Source organism: Anguilla rostrata, chromosome 1, assembly GCF_018555375.3.
Source record: "Anguilla rostrata isolate EN2019 chromosome 1, ASM1855537v3, whole genome shotgun sequence".
NCBI lineage: Eukaryota > Metazoa > Chordata > Actinopteri > Anguilliformes > Anguillidae > Anguilla > Anguilla rostrata.
The window spans coordinates 85,490,021-85,505,758 of record NC_057933.1 but is presented as its reverse complement, the minus strand read 5'-3'; the positions used below and the strand labels follow the sequence as shown (position 1 = coordinate 85,505,758).

At 46.9% G+C, this 15,738-nt stretch overlaps 1 protein-coding gene across 13 annotated transcripts in view; it reads left to right on the top strand.

Moving 5' to 3' along the window:
- The window catches only part of LOC135238676 (receptor-type tyrosine-protein phosphatase kappa-like), a 164,375-nt gene that overhangs the window by 42,519 nt on the left and 106,118 nt on the right, over positions 1–15,738 (top strand). For all 13 annotated transcript variants that reach the window (XM_064306819.1, XM_064306815.1, XM_064306822.1 and 10 more), the window contains exon 3: positions 12,767–13,038. In XM_064306819.1, coding sequence (XP_064162889.1) covers positions 12,767–13,038 — 272 coding nt within the window. The remainder of the gene's footprint in view (positions 1–12,766; positions 13,039–15,738) is intronic.

The window sequence follows — 15,738 nt, the reverse complement described above, 5'->3', positions numbered from 1 at the left end:
TTATTCTCCTTCATGGGGTTATGGTCGGCAGAGGTTTGCATCAACGCATTACACTTTTTGAACATCTTTTTTTTTCCAGATGTATTTTCAGATCTTTATTTTATATCCAGTATATCCAAGATATATCCGATGAGCCTTCTGCATATAAAATGTGCAGACGCTGAAGCTGTGCAGTGTCTGGTCACATGAGGGGGAGGAATCGGGGGAAAATGTTGGGGAAATGGGTTCCTGTAATTGCAGCATTTACTGCCTTCAGCAAGATGGAGTCAGAGATTCTGCTCTTTACATTCTCAATACTATTACTGGGGAGACTTATGAAGAACTCCCTGTGCCGTAGATTTGTATCGCATGGCTGGAAAATGTTTCAACAGAAAACTGATTACGGTCAGGACAACCTTAGTGCGAAAGCATCTGAATTAAACAAAACCAGTCCCTTCTGGGACCCTGCTGCCAGTGCAGATCCAGACAGGTGAATTCCCCTGCTGCCAGTGCAGATCCAGACAGGTGAATTCTCATGCTGCCAGTGCAGATCCAGACAGGTGAATTCCCCTGCTGCCAGTGCAGATCCAGACAGGTGAATTCCAGTAGCAAGATCTTTCATGTAGTGAAATCCCAAATTCCATCGCATCAGTCAATGTGAAAGTTCACCCAAAACTAGTGAAGCCAACGGGGAATTTCCGGTCTACTAATTCTTTCCTCCCAGACTGAATATAAACTCTCAGGCTTCATCCAGAGAACGGTGGTGGAACTGCAGCACCGTGACAGCAGTGAAGGCTGAGGATTAAACTTTAAACCAATGAAAACACAGTATATATATGCAGTGGGAGAATAGCTTTACAAAGGAATAAACGGATTTGTAACTATTCCTTTTGAGTTTATGAATTCAAGATATGATTTCCCACAAGCCTATATTTTGATTTCAAAGGAGGCTGAGGTATAAATATTTAATATAGAGAGGTGCATTAGAAAATTAATTACAGCACCAATTATGTGCTCCAAGCTGGAGTATTGTGATGATATTATTTGTAATATTTGTGAGACCCGGAGGGAATGTTTTAAAGTAATGAAATGAGTCATGCAGGTAGCAGTGCACCGAGCTTCTGTTGGTGTGGAAGATCCCAGCTGCTTTCAGACAAACCTCAGCTTTTCTGGGTAAAAGTCTCTGAAAGACTTTATTAGTAGAGCTGATTCTTTCAAGTCAACACTTTAACCTGAACTTTTAACTCACAATTAAATGTAACTGTCACTTTTTTCTGCTCAAATGCAGATACTGAATAATACTAACAATCCATCCATCCATCCATTATCTAACCCACTCGTTCCGGGTCAGGGTCACAGGTGGGCTGGTGCCTATCCCAGCATGGAAAGAGGCAAGACTACACCCTGGACAGGCCGCCAGTCCATCGTAGGGTGACACTGAAATTATAGCACATTCAGCTCTTCCATTTATTTTCAAATCACTGCTGCGGGTCCAGTCATAATTTAACTATGGGAACCATAGAGTGAAATTAGTTATATGCTACATTCTTTAAGCATTTATTTTTGAGTATTTAGGATTGAAAGATGAATATGAGAAAAACTATCAACAATCAGCTTTTGTTTCATGGTATTTACATGCATATGTTTCATCATTTTGCAGAAACAGCTGACTTTGTGTTGAATCCCTCCATTTTCATTTGTGCAGAAGTTAATAGATGAACTTAAAAGAAAATCAAAGTCTAATATTTGGTCCCATACATGCATAGCTGTTTATTGCAATAACTGCATCTGGTGTTTGACCCACTTCTTTGCAAATGCCTTTCCAGGCCTTCACTACAGTCGGTCTTTGTTTCAGGGGGCTTCTGTCTTCAGTGTCCTCTTCAGGCGAGTGAGATGCATGGACTTAGCCAGTCCAATACTCTCCTCTCTGTTCCACTGGTGAATGCTTTGGTTGTGTAGGCAGTGTGTTTGGGGTCACTGTCTTGCTAAAAAGTGCCAGCTATTGAATGACCCTTCCGTATTTCATAGGTGGGGGGTGGGGGGGGGGGGGGAGTGCTTTGTATCATGGTGCTGTTCCTTCCTTTCTCCACACTTTTGGGTTTCCATCGCTTTGGTAAAAACTTATTTTGGGCTAACTGTAGTGGCTCATATCTGTATTTTTTTGGTGAATTCTAATCTGGCATTTCAATTCTTGCTGCTTATGATAGGTTTGCATCTTGCAGTGTCACCTCTATAAATCCTTTCAATGTCTTCTGTGTATGGTGGTTTGTGATATTTTCGCCCCTGGCCTCTGGAGACTGCTGGTGATGTCACTGGCTGTTGTTTTTAGGGTTTTTCTTCACAGCTCTTAGGGTTCCTCTGTCATTAACTACACCTGTACGGTGTTAGGGTTAGGGTTAGAGACCTGTACAGTGTTAGGGTTAGGGTTAGAGACCTGTACGGTGTTAGGGTTAGAGACCTGTACGGTGTTAGGGTTAGGGTTAGAGACCTTGACGGTGTTAGGGTTAGGGTTAGGGTTAGGGTTAGAGACCTGTACGGTGTTAGGGTTAGGGTTAGGGTTAGGGTTAGAGACCTGTACGGTGTTAGGGTTAGGGTTAGGGTTAGTGACATGTACGGTGTTAGGGTTTGGGTTAGAGACCTGTACGATGTTAGGGTTAGGGTTAGAGACCTGTACAGTGTTTATTTCTGAGTTCACCTGTGGTTTCTTTCTTTTACATGACTTTCCAAACTGCTGTACTTGATATAATAGTTTCTGTGCTGTCCTTCTTAATGAACTCTCCTGTCCTCTCAGCATACAGATTAGTTGTTTTTCCACTATAGTTAGTCCTCTGGTCTTCATGATGGTGTATGCCTTCTGACTCCAAATGCATTCTCCACAGAATGAAACAAGACTAGATGCCCACTGTTCTTTTATGCGTGAACAACCCGTGCAAAAGGAAAGAACTTCTTTTTGCACAGGTGAAATGGGGGGTCGCAATACAAAAACAGATGTTTCTGCGAAATGGTAACCCGTATACGCATGTAAATACTATTATATGAAAGCTGATTGTCTGTCTTTTTGCTTTATATTCATCTTTAGATCTCAAATCCGAATGCCATATGTTTATAGCAAAAATAACGAAATTCGCTCTACATGCCATACAGTGCCCTCAGAAATGATTTTACCGTACTTTTTGAGGGCACTGTATCACATGATACTCTATGACTCACATGGATGCCGTCTCTGTCTTGTGTCTGATGTTTCCATTATCTGATGCTGTTCTGAAGACAGCTGGCTGCTTAGCTTAGCTAGGTTGCTGTTGTTGGTGTTGTTGTTTCCCGGATTCAGTACGTACTGAAACTAAAAGGTTAAACCCTCTCACTCTCACAGTGGGACAGTTGGCCAGACGGGTGGGGATCAATGCAGTTTCTGTTTCCTGGTGGGAAATCCCCTTTAGCTATGAGCACTGGTGTGTGTGATCATGTGACTGATTTATACTAACATGGCTGAGTCCTCATGGTTGTCAGGATCCTAATGGGTTGCTTGGTCAAAATATGGAATAAAGGCCCAACGAAGAAAGGATTAGTTTTACTGTGCTACAATATTAGAAATCCACCCGGTTACCTGTTAGAAATGAGCCGTATTAGCTGTCATACAGGCAGAAACCGACCTATCTTTTCTCTCTGCTAGCCATGATTGGTGGCGGCCATCTTGCAGACTGATGATAATCTTATTTCTGAGTGTCATCAGTGCTGTTTTAGGAACGTTGTGTACTGGCAGCCAATGACTTTTTCCCTCTGAGAACCTAAAATTCAATCTCGTTTCTTTTGAATGAAATTACAGCTTTTATACAGTGAGAAATAAATCACTGCAATTCTCACATTCCTACAGTTCTTTCAGCCTGTGAAGCTGAAGTCTTTTCATCGGAGATCCAGACAACGTCATCAGCCACCCTCAGTCATTACTACTGCCTTTTGGCTCACCTTTGGGGAAGTGAAACTGAATTATGTGATTGGACACTGGCACTGTCAAATCAAACTGTTGCTGTTGCTGGGACTGGCACTGGCTGGCCTGCACTGGCACTGAGCCACTGGCGCAGAAGCACTGCACGGTGAGCTGTGCGACTGACTGACACTGGTCACTGCGGACCTTAGGACGACGGGCTGACACTGGCACTGACACTGTGCTGCACTGACACTGGCACTGGCACTGACACTGACACTGGCACTGACACTGGTGCTGGCACTGACACTGGCACTGGTGCTGACACTGGCACTGACACTGGCACTGGCACTGACACTGGCACTGACACTGGCACTGGCGCTGGCCTGGGCGCTGGTACCTGCACTGACACTGGCACTGAAATGCTGAGATTCTTTGGCATCAGTCCAGTTCAGTTCAGCATCAGTCACACTCCATTTACAACATTACAGACAGAGAATCTTAAACAACACTGCAGATGTCACAATGGACAGAATTATGGTCAGAATTACAGACAGAATCACGGACAGAGCCATTTTCCATTTGTGATGTCTGATGCATATATAGGGCCTGTATGGCTGAAGTTGGTCCATTTTATTTGACTCTGCAGTTTGCTCTAATTTCCTTTTTTCCCTTTATTGTACTTTTTCAGCATGTACAGTACAGTGGCCTCTCACTCAGTCAGTGTTTAACTGGAGCGCGATGTGGTTCACACCCGTCCAATCATATCACCAGCCTCTGCTCCACTGCTCATTTGGCACAGGGGTCCCCCACCCCAAAATGCACTCCATGGGACAGGCAGCTGTTGCCTTTGTGATGCAGATTTAAAATCTGACAGAGCCGCAGAGGGGATTACAGCGTGCCCCCCCCCCCCGTCTGTCACTGTGCATTTATGCGCACGGGACACCACTGCACAGTGACTGCACAGTGACTGCATGTTCAGCAATGTACCTTTACCTGCAGCGGGATACAGCAGGAGGAGTGGGTTCAGTAGGGATATAGCAGGAGGAGTGGGTTCAGTAGGAGGAGTGGGTTCAGTAGGAGGAGTGGGTTCAGTAGGGATATAGCAGGAGGAGTGGGTTCAGCAGGAAGAGTGGGTTCAGTAGGGATATGGGGGAGTGGGTTCAGTAGGGATATAGCAGGAGGAGTGGGTTCAGCAGGAGGAGTGGGTTCAGTAGGGATATAGCAGGAGGAGTGGGTTCAGTAGGGGGAGTGGGTTCAGTAGGGATATAGCAGGAGGAGTGGGTTCAGTAGGAGGAGTGGGTTCAGTAGGGATATAGCAGGAGGAGTGGGTTCAGTAGGGGGAGTGGGTTCAGTAGGGGGAGTGGGTCCAGTAGGGATGCAGTAGGATGAGTGGGTTCAATAGGGTGAATGGGTTCAGCAGGAGGAGTGGGTTCAGTAGGGATGCAGTAGGATGAGTGGGTTCAGTAGGATGAGTGGGTTCAGTAGGAGGAGTGGGTTCAGTAGGGATATAGCAGGAGGAGTGGGTTCAATAGGGGGAGTGGGTTTATGCGCACGGGACACCACTGCACAGTGACTGCATGTTCAGCAATGTACCTTTACCTGCAGCGGGATATAGCAGGAGGACTGGGTTCAGTTGGGATATAGCAGGAGGAGTGGGTTCAGCAGGAGGAGTGGGTTCAGTAGGGATTCAGTAGGAGGAGTGGGTTCAGCAGGAGGAGTGGGTTCAGCAGGGAAACAGCAGGAGGAGTGGGTTCAGTAGGGAAACAGCAGGAGGAGTGGGTTCAGTAGGGATATAGCAGGAGGAGTGGGTTCAGTAGGGTGAGTGGGTTCAGCAGGAGGACTGGGTTCAGCAGGGAAACAGCAGGAGGAGTGGGTTCAGTAGGGAAACAGCAGGAGGAGTGGGTTCAGTAGGGAAACAGCAGGAGGAGTGGGTTCAGTAGGGTGAGTGGGTTCAGCAGGAGGAGTTGGTTCAGTAGGGATATAGCAGGATGAGTGGGTTCAGCAGGATGAGTGGTTTCAGTAGGGATATAGCAGGAGGAGTGGGTTCAGCAGGAGGAGTGGGTTCAGTAGGGATATAGCAGGAGGAATGGGTTCAGTAGGGTGAGTGGGTTCAGCAGGAGGAGTGGGTTCAGCAGGGAAACAGCAGGAGGAGTGGGTTCAGTAGGGAAACAGCAAGAGGAGTGGGTTCAGTAGGAGGAGTGGGTCCAGTAGGAGGAGTTGGTTCAGTAGGGATATAGCAGGAGGAGTGGGTTCAGTAGGGTGAGTGGGTTCAGCAGGAGGAGTGGGTTCAGCAGGGAAACAGCAGGAGGAGTGGGTTCAGTAGGGAAACAGCAAGAGGAGTGGGTTCAGTAGGAGGAGTGGGTCCAGTAGGGATGCAGTAGGATGAGTGGGTTCAATAGGGGGAGTGGGTTCAGCAGGATGAGTGGGTTCAGTAGGAGGAGTGGGTTCAGCAGGGAAACAGCAGGAGGAGTGGGTTCAGCAGGGAAACAGCAGGAGGAGTGGGTTCAGCAGGGAAACAGCAGGAGGAGTGGGTTCAGTAGGAGGAGTGGGTTCAGCAGGGAAACAGCAGGAGGAGTGGGTTCAGCAGGGAAACAGCAGGAGGAGTGGATTCAGTAGGGAAACAGCAGAATTAGTGGGTTCAGTAGGAGGAGTGGGTTCAGTAGGGATATAGCAGGAGGAGTGGGTTCAGTAGGGATATAGCAGGATGAGTGGGTTCAGTAGGAGGAGTGGGTTCAGTAGGGAATAGCAGGGGAGTGGGTTCAGTAGGGATATAGCAGGAGGAGTGGGTTCAGTAGGAGGAGTAGGTTCAGTAGGGATATAGCAGGAAGAGTGGGTTCAATAGGGGGAGTGGGTTCAGCAGGAGGAGTTGGTTCAGCAGGGAAACAGTCAACTGCAGGGTTTTGGGCCCTAAACAAGAATTCTGTCAGAGCCTGTCGAGGCGAGGGGGAGGGGGTGGTGCAATCGCTGACCAGGGGGGCAAGAGGGTGACAGAAGCAATCACAGGTCAGGGAACCCATAATCGCAGACACACAAATAAAAATACCATATAATTAAAATGTGTGGCCCTAAATGACTACATGTTTATGCCAACAGCTGGCTCTGGATGCCGTGGGGTGCAGTAGAGTACAGTGGGGTGCAGTGGGGATTCGGTGGGGTGCAGTGGAGGTGGGTGCAGTGGGGATTCAGAGGGGTGCATTGGGGTACAGTGTGGATTCAGTGGGGTGCAGTGGGGATTCAGTGGGGTACAGTGGAGGTGGGTGCAGTGGGGTACAGTGTGGATTCAGTGGGGTGCAGTGGAGGTGGGTGCAGTGGGGTACAGTGGGGATTCAGTGGGGTGCAATGGGGTACAGTGGGGTTGCAGTGGTTTGCTGTGGGGTGCAGTGGGGATCCGGTGGGGTGCAATGGGGTGCAGTGGCTAAGGCATTATTTCAGTACCTCTTTAAGATGGCCGTTGCCATAATCAGGGCTGTGAATGGTTCACTTCTCTTTGCTCCTCACAGATTTGAGTCTGCTTTTCTTCTGCATCCCACCTGTTTCTCTGGCACCCTCCTGCATGCTGAGTTTCCTCCGCAGCACTGGGCCCACTTCCACTCCATCAGCCCGTCCAAAGCGGGGGAAAGCCAGAGTCTGTTTTGCCCTGTCTTCACGCTTTAGTTAAGTTTTCAAAAGAAAGGAAAGAGAATGCAGTGGGGTAGACCTGCCCCCCAACCCCCACCCCCGTGCCTGCGGGGCCTGCAGTCCATGCTGCAGATGCAGAGCATGTTTATCTTGCACTTTGATACAAAGCATGCTGGGGGAGCAGTCAGGGGAGGTGAGGAGCTTGCTGGGAAAATAAGCCAATGAGCTACAGCCAAAATCTTTTTAGTTTTATTTGTTAAAATCCGTCATTTCAGGCATTTCACAGGCACTCTCAGGCAGAGCACCGTATGCAGCTAATGCACAAACTCTTACACAGGTGGGTATTTACTGTGTGCAGCTCTAGAGTACATCACAATTGCACCCTGGGAATCATACCTACAACCTCGTTTCAAACTCAGTTCCCTAACTGTTACATGTAGGTTACACAGCTGCCTACATCACATTCTCAATCCCATCAAAAATCAAATGGATGAAGACACTGTACAGAGAGACACTCTGTACAGTGTTAAAAAGTTAAAATGCAGCATTCAGTGAATTCAGACGCATGAGTGTGATGTGATGCAGTATTTAAAATCACACTGATACATTCTGGCTGTATTTGTAATGATGCAGTATTTAAAATCACACTGTTACATTCTGACACTGATACATTCTGACTGTGTTTGGAATGATGCAGTATTTAAAATCACACCGTTACATTCTGACACTGATACATTCTGGCTGTATTTGTAATGATGCAGTATTTAAAATCACACTGTTACATTCTGGCTGTATTTGTAATGATGCAGTATTTAAAATCACACTGTTACATTCTGACACTGATACATTCTGGCTGTATTTGTAATGATGCAGTATTTAAAATCACACTGTTACATTCTGACACTGATACATTCTGACTGTGTTTGGAATGATGCAGTATTTAAAATCACACTGTTACATTCTGACACTGATACATTCTGACTGTGTTTGGAATGATGCAGTATTTAAAATCACACTGTTACATTCTGACACTGATACATTCTGACTGTGTTTGTAATGCCCTGAATCCCTGCACTTGCTTGATCTCTTGGCCAGTTCTCCTTTTTAAAAATGATTCTGCACTTGTCTGCTGTGTTCTGGGACTTCCCCATTCTGATGCTTGGTTTGAACTTCAGCAGATAATCTTGACCATGTCTACATGCCTAAATGCATTGAGTTGCTGCCACGTGAATGGCTGATTAGATATTTGCGTTAAAGGGTGCAGTTTGCATTTGAACAGGTGTACGTAATGAAGTGGCCGGTGAGTGTATACATATATATATATATATATATATATATATATATATATATATATATATATTTGTGCTGTTAGTACTGATCCGTATGGCAGTGGGTGGTCATTCTGTGTCAGCAGGAATAAAGTGAGTTTTGTCTGTCTCTGATCATGAGTTGCTTCGCTGACATCTGATCACACCTGCTGGCCTGCAGTCACAGTGCTGGAGCTCTCAGGTGTTTGAGAACGCAGGGCTATTTTACATACGTTTTATACCTGCATTTCTGTTATGGGACAAAGGTCATTCTCTGTTGCATCTGCTGAGAGAGTAAGGAACATCTATTCAGTCCTGAATGACAATGAACAATGCAGCATATTTCCTTTGTGTCATATACTGAGTATTTTATAAGATCCTGTGTGTAATATACTGAGCACAGATTTACCAAAGGATTGTGTCTGCTTTCCAATCAATAAAACAGCCAGTGCAAGGTCACAGTATCTGCTTTGCTTTTACTAAATGGAAACAATGAGTTAAAATCACTATTACAGGATACTTTGATCTGCTGTTCTTGGCCTACTCAGTTAAATCTGTTCATGCATCTGTATTCCTGGGGTGAATGCACTAAAACAGGGGGCGATTTAGTAAATTAACCCAGTTAAGTATTCTGTCTAATTTACCAAAGCGTGTCTTAATTGTGACTTCACTCTGCGTGCGGATTTTAAGAGCTCCTGAAAGCAGGTGGTAATTTTCGGAGTGCTGATGCGGCCCCGCTGAAGTTCTATTAAAGGTGTGATAATAAGGAGCTCCCTCTTGCAAACATGCGGAGGCCGTCGGAGCCTGAACATGCAGAACACAGAGCCTGAACAGACAGAGCCTGAACACGCAGAGCACAGAGTCTGAACAGACAGAGCACAGAGCCTGAACACGCAGAGCACAGAGTCTGAACAGACAGAGCACAGAGCCTGAACACACAGAGCCTGAACACGCAGAGCACAGAGTCTGAACAGACAGAGCACAGAGTCTGAACACACAGAGCCTGAACACGCAGAGCACAGAGTCTGAACAGACAGAGCACAGAGCCTGAACATGCAAAGCACAGAGTCTGAACACAGAGAGCCTGAATACGCAGAGCACAGAGTCTGAACACACAGAGCCTGAATACGCAAAGCACAGAGCCTGAACACAGAGCACAGAGTCTGAACAGACAGAGCCTGAACACGCAGAGCACAGAGTCTGAACACGCAGAGCACAGAGCCTGAACACACAGAGCCTGAACGCACGGAGCACAGAGCCTGAACACAGAGCACAGAGGCAGAACATGCAGAGCCTGAACACGCAGAGCCTGAACACACAGACCACAGAGGCAGAACATGCAGAGCCTGAACACACAGAGCCTGAACATGCAGAGCCTGAACACACAGACCACAGAGGCAGAACATGCAGAGCCTGAACACACAGAGCCTGAACATGCAGAGCCTGAACACACAGAGCACAGAGCCTGAACACACAGAACACAGAGGCAGAACACGCAGAGCCTGAACACACAGACCACAGAGGCAGAACACGCAGAACACAGAGCCTGAACACACAGAGCACAGAGCCTGAACACACAGAACACAGAGGCAGAACACGCAGAGCCTGAACACGCAGAGCCTGAACACAGACCACAGAGTCAGAACACGCAGAACACAGAGCCTGAACACACTGAACATAGAGGCAGAACACGCAGAGCACAGAGCCTGAACACACAGAACATAGAGCCTGAACACGCAGAGCCTGAACACACAGACCACAGAGGCAGAACACGCAGAACACAGAGCCTGAACACACAGAGCACAGAGCCTGAACACACAGACCACAGAGGCAGAACACACAGAACACAGAGCCTGATCATGCAGAGCACAGAGCCTGATCATGCAGAGCACAGAGCCTGATCATGCAGAGCACAGAGCCTGATCATGCAGAGCACAGAGCCTGATCATGCAGAGCACAGAGCCTGATCATGCAGAGCACAGAGCCTGAACACACAGAGCACAGAGGCAGAACGGAATAAGACAGGAGAGAGTCTTCCCTCCCTCCTCTGTGAACTCAGCAGCACAGTGATGGGCCCCATGCAGGCTGCAGGGGCAAAACTAACCCACCCAGGCTGCAGGGGCAATACTAACCCACCCAGGCTGCAGGGGCAATACTAACCCACCCAGGCTGCAGGGGCAATGTTAATGACTGACCTAGCTTCAGCTAGCAGTTAGGATAAAAATGCTGTCCTGAGTTTGAACAGCTGTCTTGTTGGGTGTATGTGGTCAGTAGGATGGTCCTGAGTTTGAGCATCTGTTTTGTGTGTGTGGTCAGTAGGGTGGTCCTGGTTAGGGTGGTCAGTAGGGTAGTCCTGGTTAGGGTGGTCAGTAGGGTGGTCCTGATTAGGGTGGTCAGTAGGATGGTCCTGGTTAGGGTGGTCAGTAGGGTGGTCCTGATTAGGGTGGTCAGGAGGGTGTATTGTAGGAGAGGTTGTTTAATACGGTCCTGGACATTCTGCTGCATTTTCTTTACATCGTCTCCTTTCCGTAATTGCTTCATTTTGTTTGTGATGTCACTCCGAATGTCTCTCTTTTCCATCGGCGTTGTGTTCCTGTGCTGCAGTATTGTGATGTGATGCTGCAATGCGTTGCATGCGTTTGTGCTGCGACTTCCTATGCACCCCCTGCTCTGGCCCTGAGTGTGTATGATATAGTATATTAAATATGATATAGAATAATGTGTGTAAATATTGCATTATAGAATATAGAACTGTGTCTTGTGTAAAAGCAGGCTAGTGTTTGTGCTTGAGCTGCAGCTCCTGTGAGCTGCGTTCTGCAGACACAGCGGCGTGTTCATGCAGAGCTCACTGGTGTCTGCGGGCTGAGTGGAGGCTCCACACCCCCAGCTGTGTCCTAGTTTCCCTGCACATCACAATGGCATGAGTCCTCTAACTCTGCAGGTGTACACTGCCACTGAGGTGCAGGTGCACAGCAAGGACCTGTGTGTTTACACTGCATTTAAGCTGTTTATAATTAGACTAACAATGACTGCGCAACTGCAGAGCTACTTTTGTCCGTTTTTTAGGTCTGTGTCAGTACAATGAAGGTGAAAATTTGAAAGCATGGAACTGATTTTTTGAAAAACAGTAAATATATTAGAAAATATGCCGTATGTCTGGTTTCTCCAGGTCTTATATGATGGTGGTATCTCTCCTGGTTTCTCCAGGTATTATATGATGGTGGTCTCTCTCCTGGTTTTTCAGGGTCTTGTATGATGGTGGTCTCTCTCCTGGTTTCTCGGGGTCCTGTATGATGGTGGTCTCTCTCCTGGTTTCTCGGGGTCCTGTATGATGGTGGTCTCTCTCCTGGTTTCTCTGGGTATTATATGATGGTGGTCTCTCAGGCTCACATATGATGGTGGTCTCTCTCCTGGTTTCTCTGGGTATTATATGTGGTGGTCTCTCAGGCTCATATATGACGATGGTCTCTCTCCTCATTTCTCAGGGTCCTGTACGATGGTGGTCTCTCTCCTGGTGTCTCAGGGTCCTATATGGTGGTGGTCTCTCTCCTGGTGTCTCAGGGTCCTATATGATGGTGATCTCTCCTGGTTTCTCAGGGTCCTGTATGATGGTGGTCTCTCTTCTGGTGTCTCAGGGTCCTATATGATGGTGGTCCCTCCTGGTTTCTCAGGGTCCTGTATAATGGTGGTCTCTCTCCTGGTGTCTCAGGGTCCTATATGGTGGTGGTCTCTCTCCTGGTGTCTCAGGGTCCTGTATAATGGTGGTCTCTCTCCTGGTGTCTCAGGGTCCTGTATGATGGTGGTCTCTCTCCTGGTTTCTCAGGGTCCTGTATAATGGTGGTCTCTCTCCTGGTGTCTCAGGGTCCTATATGGTGGTGGTCTCTCTCCTGGTGTCTCAGGGTCCTGTATAATGGTGGTCTCTCTCCTGGTGTCTCAGGGTCCTATATGGTGGTGGACTCCTCACAGCATGATGCTGGGGAGAAGGCACGCTTGCTGCTGCCGGTGATGAAGAAGAACGACACGCACTGCATCGACTTCAACTACCTGCTGACCTCCGCAGACGGCTCCAGCCCCGGAACTCTCAACATCCTGGTCAAAGTCAACAAGGGGCCGCTGGCCAACCCCATCTGGAACGTCACCAGCCCAACAGGCCGGGACTGGCTGCGTGCCGAACTGGCCGTCAGCACCTTCTGGCCCAACGAGTACCAGGTACCACCCCCTTTCTCCTTCCTATCTTTCATTGGCCATACCAAGATATGCCCATCTCATATTAGCCATACCGAGATATGCCCATCTCGTATTAGCCATACCAAGATATGCCTGTCTCTTATTGAGCTGAGGTTTGTCTGTCTCTTATTGGCCAATGCAAGTTTTTCCTGTCTCTGATTGGCCATCCCACAGTTTGCTCGTCTATGATTGGCTGTAGTGAGGAATAGCTGTGACTCTGGCTGTGCTTTAGTTTGTGCAGGGAAACGTATCATTCACATGCTGGATGATGTTGTAGAGTCACTACAGAGCTGAGAGAGAATTGACTTTACTCACAATTAGATTTCCAAATTAGCCATCACTTACTGAGTGAAAAGAGAGGAGAAAAAAGGTCATTATCCTATAAATAATAACAATTATAAAACAAATGATGCGCGTCAGTGCAGTTCATGCACAGACACTAAACATAATTGCATGCTGAATCATATTTATTTTCTCTGATTGTTTAAATGTGCTTTAAGTGTCTCTGAAATGAGTATGTGGCTCCATGAAGCACAGTCTCATTTTCCCACCACTTTTCACTGTCGTTTTACTCTTATTCCATGTTTGTTTTTAATAACATAATATTAGTGAAATATAAAAGTGATGTCATATCTGTACATGTAGTGTGGGCTGACTCTCTGTATCTATTGATCTATAACTGGAACATAGAATTGAATCTGAATTACTGAAATGTAACTGTAATGTGTGGTAAATTACTGTGCACTGCAGGAAATAATTACACAATTCCCTCCTGTGACACACAGACTGCAGTATGTTTATAACAGACACACAGACAGGAGAGCACAGTATATAGTGTACACTCATAGAAGAGCACGGTGTATAATGTACACTGATAGGAGAATAAAGTATATAGTGTACACTCAGGAGAGTACAGTGTATAGTGTACACTTATAGGAGAGCACGGTGTATAATGTACACTGATAGGAGAGCACAGTATGTAGTGTACACTCATAGGAGAGCACAATATATAGTGTACACTCATAGGAGAGCACAATATATAGTGTACACTCATTGGAGAGCACAGTATTTAGTATACAATCATAGGAGAGCACAGTATATAGTGTACACTCATAGGAGAGCACAATATATAGTGTACACTCAGGAGAGCACAGTATATAGTGTACACTCATAGTGGAGCACAATATATAGTGTACACTGAGAGGAGAGCACGGTATATACAGTAGTGTACACTCATAGGAGGATACAGTATATAGTGTACATTGATAGGAGAGCACAGTGTAGTGTACACTGATAGGAGAGCACAATATATAGTGTACACTCATAGGAGAACACAGTATATAGTGTACACTGATAGGAGAGCACAGTGTATAGTGTACACTCATAGGAGAACACAGTATATAGTGTACACTGATAGGAGAGCACAGTGTATAGTGTACACTCATAGGAGAACACAGTATATAGTGTACACTGATAGGAGAGCACAGTGTATAGTGTACACTCATAGGAGAGCACAGTGTATAGTGTACACTGATAGGAGAGCACAATATATACAGTAGTGTACACTCATAGGAGAGCACAGTATATAGTGTACACTCAGGAGAGCACTGAATCCAGTGGAAAGATGGATGACGTGGATCTCAGGCTGTCCTGGTCTAAAGGGTCTCAGCCCTCAGGCTGCTGATTGGCTGGAGATGACAGAGGCTGATATATTCACAGCACACCTTGATTGATAACACCTGTTCAGCCTGATGTGCTGGAAAGGCTTCTGTACGAGAGAGTGGGTGATTATAAATTTATTGAAGAGTGATCAGTCATTCTTCAGATTCTTTATTAATCTCCCTCTGGAGGCTGGCTCTGTGCTAGTTTGCTGATATTTGTGTGATTCTGGGTTCTCTAATACATCAGTAATGCATTTTTAAAACCACAGCACTGCTGCGTGCCTAATTGGGGGATTAATGATTTGATGCTTTTGATCCATGCAAGTGTGGATTTTAATGACTGATATAGACTGTTACAGTTACAGGTTTCAACCAACTCTTCATTCCATCCTGTAGTTTTTACAAAATGAATTTTTTGAGTGTGCGCGTGCATGTGTGTGTTCATGTACGTGTGTGTATACTGTATATATACGTGTGTGTGTGTGTGTGTGTGTGTGTGTATGTGCGCACCTGCGCATATGTGTGTGTGTGTGTGTGTGCACATGTGCATATGTGTGCTTTGTGGTCTCTGCTTTTGCTTAAGATGAGAGAGAGTCACTTTAAAGACAATCACTTCCAATTAAGGGCACGTTTTAATGAAACGGTGCCAGCAAGGCAGGGTTACTGTGTCCCCCTCTGGGCTCGGATCCCTCTGTGTGCTGGGCTCAGACCCCCTCTGTGTGCTGAGCTCGGACCCCCTCAGTGTGCTGGGCTCGGACCCCCTCAGTGTGCTGGGCTCCGACCCCTCTGTGTGCTGGGCTCTGACCCCTCTGTGTGCTGGGTTCTGACCCCTCTGTGTGCTGGGCTCAGACCCCTCTGTGTGCTGCGCTCAAACCCCTCAGTGTGCTGGGGTCAGACTCCTCTGTGTGCTGGGCTCGGACCCCTCTGTGTGCTGGGCTCAGACTCCTCTGTGTGCTGGGCTCTGACCCCTCTGTGTGCTGGGCTCTGACCCCTCTGTGTGCTGGGCTCTGACCCCTCTGTG